The sequence below is a fragment of the Cherax quadricarinatus genome, chromosome 68 (genome assembly GCF_038502225.1).
Source record: "Cherax quadricarinatus isolate ZL_2023a chromosome 68, ASM3850222v1, whole genome shotgun sequence".
Taxonomy (NCBI): Eukaryota; Metazoa; Arthropoda; class Malacostraca; order Decapoda; family Parastacidae; genus Cherax; species Cherax quadricarinatus.
Genome location: NC_091359.1, coordinates 16,843,508 through 16,855,559, shown reverse-complemented (window position 1 = coordinate 16,855,559; position 12,052 = coordinate 16,843,508). Strand labels below are relative to the sequence as shown.

The 12,052-nt window shown below is 39.2% G+C and overlaps 1 protein-coding gene across 1 annotated transcript in view; it reads right to left on the bottom strand.

The window, feature by feature from the left end:
* Positions 1-11,700, bottom strand: part of Rheb (Ras homolog enriched in brain) — a 28,903-nt gene extending 17,203 nt beyond the window's left edge. The window contains exons 1-2 of the mRNA XM_053789591.2: positions 11,421-11,700; positions 9,875-9,966 (exon numbers count right to left, since the gene is read on the bottom strand). Coding sequence (XP_053645566.1) covers positions 9,875-9,966; positions 11,421-11,469 — 141 coding nt within the window. The 5' untranslated portion in view covers positions 11,470-11,700. The remainder of the gene's footprint in view (positions 1-9,874; positions 9,967-11,420) is intronic.
* Between the last annotated feature and the right edge of the window lie 352 nt (positions 11,701-12,052).

The following is a 12,052-nucleotide window of genomic DNA, read 5'->3' as shown; positions in this document are numbered from 1 at the left end:
AAAATAGCTTGAAACTGAGCTCAAAGTAGCAGAAACGTTCGATTTTTGTAGATGTTCAAGAGTAAACAAATCACATCACGTATCCAATACATGTCAGCTAGTGGGTCTAATATGCATTCATGAATGCAATGATATTAATTATACAATTATTATAATAATGCATAACAGTAAATCTTCTGTTTTTTGGTGTGAATAAAAATTCATAGTGTGAATAAAAAATGAAAATGGAATTCACGAGTAAAGCCTGGAAACGGAACTAATAAACAGAGGAAATGTTACTTTAGTGCCAGGAATGCCTGCATTGTTTATTCTGGACCCTGTTTTGAAATTAGAATATTTGGAACTTCGTGTGAAATTGGCCAAATTACCAATTTCTGACCACTTTACTGTGTATTTGAAACAGTTGACTGGGAAGTTTCTTGTGCTCAATTGATAAAAAAGAAGGCATACTAGTGAAATAGCTAAGATTTTGGTCGACTTGAACAATGTAATTGGCCTAAAATAAGAGTCAAAGTGGGCAAAAATCACCGATGTGTAAATATCGCTGAAGCAGCAAAAATTTGTGATAGCGTAATTTCGTCAATTTTCCATCAAATTTCATACCTTTTGTTTTATTACCTTCAGAAAAAGATTATCATTTCATAAGAAAAAATAACAAAAATTTAGTTTTGAAAATTCTTGGACCCTGTGGACAAGTTTCAGATCGGGGGTCTGGACCCCGAAACTGATTCAGAACAGTGAAATCAAATTACACATATTTTCAACATTCAGAATGTGTTATTAATGGTTCTGGGATCATTGGCCTCAGTTAAGTCCCTGACCATGCCTCCTAAATTAGAAAGGCAATAATGTACACCGCAAGAATAAAGAGCTATTATGAATGCAATATGAAGGTAAGTGTATTATACGTACTGAGTACAAATATAACTGCTGGATTTGTCAGTCAAATGTTCTTAAAGAAAGAAAAAAGAAACAGCCAGCAATCAGGCCAGGGTGCAAGATAATTAACAGGATTCCATTTTGTACTCATACAGCAATATGACAGTACAGTACCTCCTTGGACTGCTGATGTCTACCAACCTATTACCTATAAAAAAAAAAGCTCTCTACTTCAATTTTAATTTCCGGGAATTTTTCACTATCCTATACTGTATTCTGTCAAATGCCATACCCTAGTAAAACTATATATGTATTTGTTTCAGCTTTATACACTGCTTTCATTTATGTGGATAAAACTGTACCTTACATTAATTCTTGATGATCTTTAAAATGAATACATTATATGAGTGTGAAATGGAAGTCTGTACCATATACAGTATACAAAAGTATACACAAGAAAAAAAAAAAAAAAAAAGTAATTGTGGTAGGGGACCTAAATGCTAAAGTAGGAGAAGCATTTAGAGAGGGTGTGGTAGGTAAGTTTGGGGTGCCAGGTGTAAATGATAATGGGGAGCATTTGATTGATTTTTGTAAAGAAGGGGGTTTGGTTATAGGTAACACATATTTTAAGAAAAAGAGGACAAATAAGTATACAAGATATGATGTAAGGCAAAAATGGACAACGTATTGGTAGATAAAAGATTGTTGGATAGACTTCAGGACGTACATGTTTATAGAGCGGCAACAGATATATCAGATCATTTTGTAGCTGTATTACAGTGAGAGTAAAAGGTAGATGGGATACAAGGAAAATAGAAGCAGCAAGTAAGAGAGAAGTGAAGGTTTATAAACTAGAGGAGGAGGCAGTTAGGGTAAGATATAAACAACTGTTGGAGGACAGATGAGCTAGTGAGAATACAGGCAATAGGGTAGTACATGAGTGTTCAGCAGAAGTTTGTGATTACAGGAAAGTGGGTATGGGGGGGGGGGGGAAGAAGAGTGATTAGTGGAATGATGATGTAAAGAGATGTAAGAGAAAAAGTTAGCATATGAGAGGTTTTTACAAAGTAGAAGTGATGCAAGGCAGGAGGAGTATATGGAAAGAAAGAGAGGTTAAGAGAGTGGTGAAGCAATGTAAAAAGAGAGGAAATGAGAGAGCGGGTGAGAGATTATCAACAAATTCTGATGAAAATAAAGTTTTGGAGTGAGATTAATAAATTGAGAAAGCCTAAGGAAAGAATGAATTTGTTAGTTAAAAATAGGAGAGGAGAGTTCTTAACCCTTTGACTGTTTTGGTTGTATATATATGTCTTACGCACCACTGTTTCCGATGTATTTATACGCGTAAATTCTAGCGGCTTTAAATCAAGCGGGAGAAAGTTGGTAAGCCCACATGTGAGAGAATGGGTTTGTGTGGTCAGTGTGCACCACATAAAAATCGTTGTATTCTCGTTTTCATGGTCTCATGTGATAAAATGGAAAACATTACAGAAATAAAGATGATTTTGATTACTTTCACGATGAAAACGACCTTGAAATTGAGCTCAAAGTAGCGGAAATGTTCTAATTTTACCAATGTTCAGGAGTAAGCAAATCACACCACACGTCCAATACACTTCAACTGGGGAGTCTAATATTCTTTCACTAGTGCACTGATATTATTTATACCATTTTTACAATAATGCAGTAATCTGCATAACAGTAAATTTTGTATTTTTTTGTATGAATAAAAAGTCAAAATAGAAAGCAATAGTAATATAAGAGGGGCCTAGAGACGTGACTAATGAACAGAGGATATGTTATTTTAGTGCCAAGAATGTCTACATTATTTATTCTGGACCCTATTTTGAAATCGGCATCTTTTTTAATTTGTGTGAAATTGGCCAAATTGCCAATTTCTGACCACTTCACTGGGTAGTTCAGATCGGTAAATGGGCGGTTTCTTGTACTCAACTGATAGAAAAAATGTAGTTCTAAAGAAACAGCTATGAGTTTGGTCAACTGGAACAATGGAATTGGCCAAAAGCAGGGCTCAAAGTCGGCGAAATCACCGATGCGTATATGTCGCTGAGACTGCTAACTTCGTGGGAGCATAATTCCGTAAGTTTTTGACCAAATTTCGTACTTTTGATGCCATTACAATTGGGAAAAGATTCTCTATAATTTCATAAGAAAAAATAATTTTTCTTTTTTCCAAAAATTTATCGACATAGAATGACAGTATCAGAAAGGGGCCTACGACAGTCAAAGGGTTAAATGGAGAGTTAGATTTATCGGGAAGATGGAGGGAATATTTTGAGGAATTGTTAAATGTTGATGAAGATAGGGAAGCTGTGATTTTGTGTATAGGGCAAGGAGGAATAACATCTTATAGGAGTGAGGAAGAACCAGTTGTGAGTGTGGGGGAAGTTTGTGAGGCAGTGGGTAGAATGAAAGGGGGTAAAGCAGCTGGGATTGATGGGATAAAGATAGAAATGTTAAAAGCAGGTGGGGATATATTTTTGGAGTGGTTAGTGTTTTTATTTAATAAATGTATGGAAGAGGGTAAGGTACCTAGGGTTTGGCAGAGAGCATGCATAGTTCTTTTGTACAAAGGCTAAGGGGACAAAAGAGAGCAGGATAGCAGAGGCTTTAGGAAAGGTAGGGGCTGTGTAGACCAAGTGTTTGCAGTGAAACACATAGGTGAACATAGATTTTTGTGGCATTTATGGATTTGGAAAAGGCATATGATAGGGTGGTTAGGGAGGCAATGTGGTAGATGCTGCAAATGTATAGAATAGGAGGTAGTTTATTGAAAGCAGTGAAAAGTTTTTACGAGGATAGTGAGGCTCAGGTTAGAGTATGTAGGCGAGGGGGAAGGGATCATTTCCCAGTAAAAGCAAGCCTTAGACAGGGATGTGTGACGTCACCATGGTTGTTCACTATATTTATAGACGGAGTAGTAAGAGAAGTAAATGTTCGGGTGTTGGCAAGAGGTGTGGGGCTAAAAGATAAAGAATCTAACACAAAGTGGGTGTTGTCACAGTTGCTCTTTGCTGATGACACTGTGCTTTTGGAAGATTCTGAAGAGAAGTTGCAGAGGTTGGTTGATGAGTCTGGTAGGGTATGTAAAAGAATGAAGTTAAAAGTGAATATAGGAAAGAGTAAGGTGATGAGGATAACAAAAAAAATTAGGTAACAGAAGATTGGATATCAGATTGGAGGGAGAGAGTATGGAGGAGGTGAGTGTGTTCAGATATTTGGGAGTGGATGTGTCAGCAGATGGGTCTATGAAAGACAAGGCGAATCAGAATTGACAAGGGGGAAAAAGGTGAGTGGTGCACTGAGTCTGTGGAGACAAAGAACTTTATCCATGAAAGCAAAGAGGGGAATGTATGAGAGTATAGTTATACCAACGCTCTTATGTGGGTGAGGCATGGGACGTGAATGTTGCAACAAGGTGGAGGCAGTGGAGACGTCATGTCTGAGGGCAATGTGTGGTGTGAATATAATGCACAGAATCTGTAGTTTGAAGAATAGGGGGTGTGGGATTACCAAAACTATTATCCAGAGGGCTGAGGTGGGGTTACTGAGATGGTTTGGACTTGCAGAGGATGGAACGAAATAGAATGACTTCGAAAGTATATAAATCTGTAGTGGAGGGAAGGCGGGGTAGGTGTCAACCTAGGAAAGGTTGGAGGGAAGGGGTAAAGGAGGTTTTGTGTGCGAGGGGCTTGGAATTCCAACAAGCGTGCGTGAGTGTGTTAGACAGGAGCGAATGGAGACAAATGGTTTTTAGGACTTGACGTGCTGTTGGCGTGTAAGCAGGGTAACATTTATGAAGGGATACAGGGAAACCGGCATGCCGGAATCGAGTCCTGGAGATGGGAAGTACAGTGTCTGCACTCTAAAGGAAGGGTGTTAATGTTGCAGTTTTATAACTGTAGTGTAAGTGTGCCTCTGGCAAGACAGTGATGGAGTGAATGATGATGAAACTTTTTCTTTTTCAGGCCACCCTGCCTTGGTGGGAAATGGCTGGTGTAAAAAAAAAAAAAAAGTATTGACAGAAAAGCAGGCCTTGCAAAAATAATAATAAAATTTGCCAAGATCCGTTACAAAGACGATGAAGTGACAAATACCTGGAATGCAACTTCTGAATGAACCACTGAATTTACACAAACAGTTTTATACCAAAGCTAATATTTTATGAATTTTGATCAATTCAAGATATTCGATGTCTACTTAGAAAATCATCTCAAACTATTTCTAACTACTCTAGTGTACAAAATGTCAAAATTCCATTAAGACCGTCATGCCAGACATTATAATACTCTGTACAAAAATATTTAAATATTTTTTTTTTTCAAATTGTCATCTGCATGGTATTTTCATCATCAGGGAAAAGCACTGAACCCATAGGTCATACAATGCCTGACATGACATGGAAGGCTTCTACCAGTGCATGGTTGCTGTTCCCACCTACACCTCACCTTGTCATATTCTTACCACAACTTGACATATACATACATAAAGTGGTGTTTACAGAGATCTGCAAGGTAACCTCAATGGCCCTAATTGTGTTTTACTGATGATTTAGTAATAAAGCAACTTTTTTGAACAAGTCCACTTCAAGCTTTGTTAAACAGTTTTGACAACACCTTGGTGCCAACTTTTCAGACTGTATTTGTTAAGGTGTTATGAAGTAATCACAGCATGTATAATTCCTAGGAAATATAGCAAGTATAATCCCTAGGAAATATAGCATGTATAACCTTATGAATTGTAGCACACAGCTATATATTCTCTAGTGCTCCATTACTTTAAAGTCAATGGAAGTGTAAGAAAGGTAATGTACTGTAGAGTGCATCATACCCTTAGTATTAGCTCAATTACCTGGATTACCTGGAGGTTATTCCGGGGATCAACGCCCCCGCGGCCCGGTCCATGACCAGGCCTCCCAATGGATCAGGGCCTGATCAACTAGGCTGTTACTGATGCCGCACGCAGTCCGACGTACGAGCCACAGCCCGGCTGATCCGGCACTGACTTTAGGTATCTGTCCAGCTCTCTCTTGAAGGCAGCCAGGGGTTTATTGGCAATTCCCCTAATGCTTGATGGGAGGCTGTTGAACAGTTTTGGGCCCCGGACACTTATGGTGTTTTCTCTTAGTGTACCAATGGCGCCCCTACTTTTTATTGGCGGCATTTTGCATCGCCTGCCCAGTCTTTTACTTTCGTAGGGAGTGATTTCTGTGTGCAGATTTGGGACCATTCCTTCCAAGATTTTCCAAGTGTAGATTATGATATATCTCTCCCTCCTGCGTTCCAACGAGTACAAGTCAAGTGCTTCCAAGCGTTCCCAGTAGTTAAGGTGCTTGACAGAACTTATACGTGCAGTAAAGGATCTCTGTACACTCTCTAGATCTGCGATTTCACCTGCTTTGTATGGAGATGTTAATGTACAGCAGTATTCCAGCCTAGAGAGAACAAGTGATTTGAAAAGGATCATCATGGGCTTGGCATCTCTCGTTTTGAAAGTTCTCATTATCCATCCTATCATTTTCTTTGCACGTGCGATCGTGGCACTGTTGTGATCCTTGAAAGTGAGATCCTCAGACATTACTACTCCCAGGTCCCTTACATTATTTTTCCGCTCTATTGTATGGCCGGAGTCAGTAGTATACTCTGTTCTAGTTATTATCTCCTCCAGTTTTCCATAACGGAGTAGTTGGAATTTGTCCTCATTGAACATCATATTGTTTACCGTTGCCCACTGGAAAACTTTGTTTATATCTTCTTGGAGGTTAACCGCGTCCTCAGCAGATGACAGCCTCATGCAGATCCTAGTATCATCCGCAAAGGATGATACGGTGCTGTGGTGTATATCTCTGTTTATGTCTGATATGAGGATAAGGAATAAGATGGGGGCGAGTACTGTGCCTTGTGGAATAGAGCTCTTCACTATGGCAGCCTCCGATTTAACTCTGTTGACGACTACTCTTTGTGTTCGATTTGTTAGGAAGTTGAAGATCCATCTCCCCACTTTCCCAGTTATTCCTTTAGCACGTATTTTATGGGCTATTACGCCATGATCGCATTTGTCAAATGCTTTTGCAAAGTCTGTGTATATTACATCTGCATTCTGATTTTCTTCCAGTGCATCCAAGGCCATGTCATAGTGATCCAGTAGTTGTGAGAGGCAGGAGTGACCTGCCCTGAACCCATGTTGCCCTGGATTGTGCAGATTTTGGGAATCCAGGTGATTTGCAATCCTGCTTCTTAGCACTCTTTCAAAGATTTTTATGATGTGGGATGTCAGAGCTATTGGTCTATAGTTCTTAGCTAATGCTTTGCTGCCACCTTTATGGAGTGGGGCTATATCCTTTGTTTTAAGTGACTGTGGAATTTCACCCATGTCCAAGCTCCTCCTCCATGGTGTACTTAGGGCACGCGAGAGGGGTTTCTTGCAGTTCTTAATGAAAACAGTTCCACGAGTCTGGGCCCGGGGCTGAGTGCATAGGCATGTTGTCAATGGCTTTTTCGAAATCTATCGAAGTTAGGGTAATGTCGGAAATCTGGCATACATTTATGGAGTTTTGAGGCTCATTCATGAAGAAATCATTTGGGTCGTCGATCCTCAGACCGATTAGTGGTTCACTAAACACAGAGTCGTACTGGGATTTCAATATTTCACTCATTTCCTTGTTGTCGTCTGTGTAAGTCCCATCCTGTCTGAGTAAGGGCCCGATACTAGATGTGGTTTTTGCCTTGTTTTTGGCATATGAAAAGAAATATTTTGAATTTCTTTCAATTTCACTAATAGCTTTAAGCTCCTCCTGCCTCTCCTGGTTCCTGTAAGAGTCATTTAGCTTAAGTTCGATAGTTTCCACTTCCCTGGTCAGCGCCTCCTTTCGTGTATCAGATATTCTAGCACTCCTGAGGAGCTCAGTGACTCTTCATCGTCTTCTGTTGAGGGAGCGTCTTTTTCTCTCCAGTTTACTCCTGCTCTTCTTCTTTCTTAGGGGAATATGCCTAGAACATGCTTCGGCTACCAGGAAGTTGATCCTTTCAAGGCACTGGTTTGGATCCATGTCATTTAAGACATCTTCCCAACATGTTTCGTTTAGGACATGGTTTACCTGGTCCCAGTTGATGTTCTTGTTGTTGAAATTGTATTTTGTGAAGACACCTTCACAGGTACATGCATTCTGCTGTTCAGGACCCCTATGCATGTACGTCTGGACTTCGATTAGATTGTGATCGGAATTAGTTGTTTTTGATATTCTTATGTCTCTTATTAGGTCCTCATTATTTGTGAAGATAAGGTCAAGTGTGTTTTCTAGTCTTGTTGGCTCCACTATCTGCTGGCTTAAGGTGTGTTTTTCGCAGAGACTTAGTAGCTCATGTGTGTGTGACCTTTCATCTGCGCTACCTCCGGGGATTGTTTCAGCTATAACATTATTTGCTACATTCTTCCATTTTGTATGCCTTAGGTTGAAATCACCAAGCAGTACGATGTTTGGGGATGGAGCTGGAAGGTTTTCCAAACAGTAATCGATTTTCAGTAGCTGTTCCTTGAACTGTTGGGAGGTTGCATCTGGTGGCTTGTATACAACCACAATGACTAGGTTTTGGTTCTCGATCTTTATTGATAGAACTTCAACTACCTCATTTGTGGTGTTCAGCAACTCCGTGCAGATAAGGGACTCTTTGACATACAGGCCAACCCCCCCTTGTTGCCTGTTTTTTCTGTCGCATCTAAAAAGGTTGTAACCACTTATCCATATTTCACTGTCAAAGTGATCTTTTGTGTGAGTCTCTGTGAAGGCTGCAAACATTGCATTAGACTCCACTAGAAGTCCACTGATAAAAGGTATTTTGTTGTTGGTGGATAGCTTAAGGCCCTGTATATTAGCAAATATGAACGAGGTTGTATTCTGTGTTTGTTGGGGGGATTTTGTTATTGGCATCAGTAGTTGTAATTCTGGAGGGCCATGGGTGGCCACTGGCTGCGCCTCCAGTCCAACAAGGCTCCAAGGTGGTGGACTATTTTTGTTATTTCCTTCCATTTTCTTTTTTCGTTTCCTGCCACTAAAAAATCACCTGGAGTTGGGTTGTCGTAGCTACTATTGTTTGTCTTGTGGGGTCTGTGCCTCCTGGTCCCTTTTAGATGGTATGCAGGGCACTCGATGTTGTAACACTGCTTCTGGAGGACCGAGGAGTGGCACATTTTTGGGTGAAAGAAAGTACAGGAAGAAGAACGACACACTCCTTTAAACAGGAGGTCGCTACATTTTTTGGGATGGTCAAAGTTGCATGTCCCATTTTTTCCCCTGTTATTCCATGCTTACAGATGCCCCAAGCATAATATTTGCACAAATTCACCTTTGGTTGAGAATTGTTGGGAGGTGTGTTGTCAATTTCTGCAGGTTCTGGGACTGCACTATAATCCTCAGTATCCAAGCCAGGGCCACCCCGTCCTGGATTCCATCTACTTTCCCCAGTATAATTACTGCATTATGCAAGTTAAATATAGCCAGGTGATATTGTTATCTAACATTTAGTCTCTGATTTTATCTCGCTGGTCAAGGGGTCTGCCAAAACCTTGATTAGCCTCTAGAGATATTAGAGATATATTAATACAGTATACAGCATTTAAAAGTGGATCCTTTTTTTTTTTTCATTCTTTGGTAATGACAAAACTGACCCAAAACTATCCTAATAACTGCTCACAAACTCCCCAAGGAATAATTAGTAAAACACTTCCACCTACCATAAATCTTTAACCTTATGATCATACAAAACATTCCTTGGTGTTATTTTCACACTTATATTTTATGCAATATGGGCAGCTAATTTTTAGGATATAATGTGAAATACAGTTACGTAAAAATTTTGGGAAATGCTGGGCAAAATAAAATTTAAAGTACTGCAGCTCCAAGCACATTTATTGAAGTTTAAACATTAACAAAAAAGTGTTAGACTGACTGATGGAGAAAAGTATAAATTCTACTTACTTTAAGTTTCTTCGTAAATGTGTTCTCAATAGTTGGGTCATAACTGTCAACAAACTGGCCATCAACAAACTGGATGCACAATGAAGATTTTCCTGCAATAGAAAATATGTAAACAATTATACCAATAATAAAATACAAGTATTCAAAATACTGGATGATCCAACAGGAAATATGTCAAACATATGAAAAATTTCCAAAAGCACTATTAAATGGTATCCAAGTACAGTAAATCCAAAAACGAGTGTAGCTGGCCGTGTGTTAGGCATACCAAAATGTCCTATATGCAGGTAAATTGTGTATTGTTCCAGTCATGGTATTGTGCTTCTTTTTTATTCTGGAGGGATAATAGTATTGGATGAGAGACAAGTTTCGTGATTTGTTCGACATAACAGATAGTTGTCAGGAACACATTAGGGTAAGGTGTTTTTAAACAGTAGCTTTGAGATGGTTGGCAGATAGGGACCGTCTGTAATCTTCATGCAAAGAGTTCCAGATTTTAGGACCTTTTGTACGTTGTATTTTTACATAGGTTGGTTGGACATGGGGAATATCACAGATTTTTGTCTAGTATTGCGCTTATGAGATCTGTTTCAGTTATTAAGAAAAAATTTCAGGGCAGGATTGATATCAGAAGACTGTCCTGTATATGCAGTACGAACAGCAGTGTGAATTTTATGTAAAATCCCCAAGTTTAGACTTTTGAAGAGTGTGGGAATGTATTATGTGGCACTAGACTGGGTGATCATTTGTACAGACACTTTTTGTTGGGTTATTATTGGCTGTAGATGATTTACTGGAGTGGATCCCCAGGCACAAATAAAATACTAGTAGTACTGTTTGAGGTACATAGTAATGTACCTTGGAGAGGATGCCAACTGATTTGAATACTTTTTTTTTTGTGCCCAATGTGGGTGTTGAATTTTAAGTTGCTGTTAAGGAACAGATTTTTCTCTCCATGACATTCCCAGCATCCACCATCCACACCTGTGGAAATAAATCTACTACCTTTATTTGACCTCATGACAATGTCATGAGGTCAAATACCAAACATCCCTTCAATTAACAATAACATTTATGAAAAGCACTAAATTTCAAGGATGATTATTATAATCATGGGGAAGTGCTAAACCCGTAGGATTATACAGCACCTGGGGGGGTATGGAAGGTATTCAGGTTTAATTCAGGGAACTGAAGCACAGATCCAGTTCCCTAGATCAAGAGCCCCTCACCAGCATCAAGGAACCTCCCTTCAGGGGATATCAAGGATGAGTCAGCATCCCCATCAATATTAAATATATCTTCCCCAGACATTACCAAGAACATTACATAATAACTAGTTAAATTACCCTTAAAACTTTCAATCAACAAACTTTATATTCGTCTTAATACTGCTTAATACATTAGGTTCAACATTTTAAATCTATATTTAATAACCATTATGGAGTAAGTTAGTGGTGACTCCTACAAGGAAACAATGGGGGACACCTTCCCATATTTTCCTCCTATAATCACCTGAAGGACTCGACTCAAAAGTGACATGGCTTACCAACGCTCCTGTAGCCCATCACGGCCACTTTTCTGTTCTTGGGGGGCATGGCTGGCAGGAATGTGGTTCAGGGTTCCATAAGAGAGATACTGAGGGTGAGAGAGTAGCAGCAGGAGTGTCCTCAAGTGTAAGTTTGAAGTGTGAGTCAGGACAGCCACGCGCACTTTGTTATTATGATGGCCGCCTCACCTCCCTCTCTCATTCCTTCTGTCTTCCCTAAACCTTGTTAATCATCATCCACCTACAAATCCTCTTTATCCTCACATATATTAACAGTGAGTTTATTCCCGTTATCTTTAATACGACGGATTTCCCAAGCCAGTAATAACCAGTTGACAGCAGCGGCATTTGACTAACTTTTAAGCTGTTATTAATTACAACTTTATCATATATAACTTTGTAAGATTTAAAAAAAAATATGTTTTCTGTATTTTATTAATCATAATAACAATATTTTAGATATGGTTCAGAATTTAAAGCGTGTTTTGATAATATACAGCAAATGTCAGCAGGATCAGCTGACGCCTCAACAGCTGATATTATCAGCGCGAATTTTTAACTACTCTGATTATATCAAAATTATATATATATGCACCTGTACCTCACGTGTTGTATAATGCAATATTCCCCAC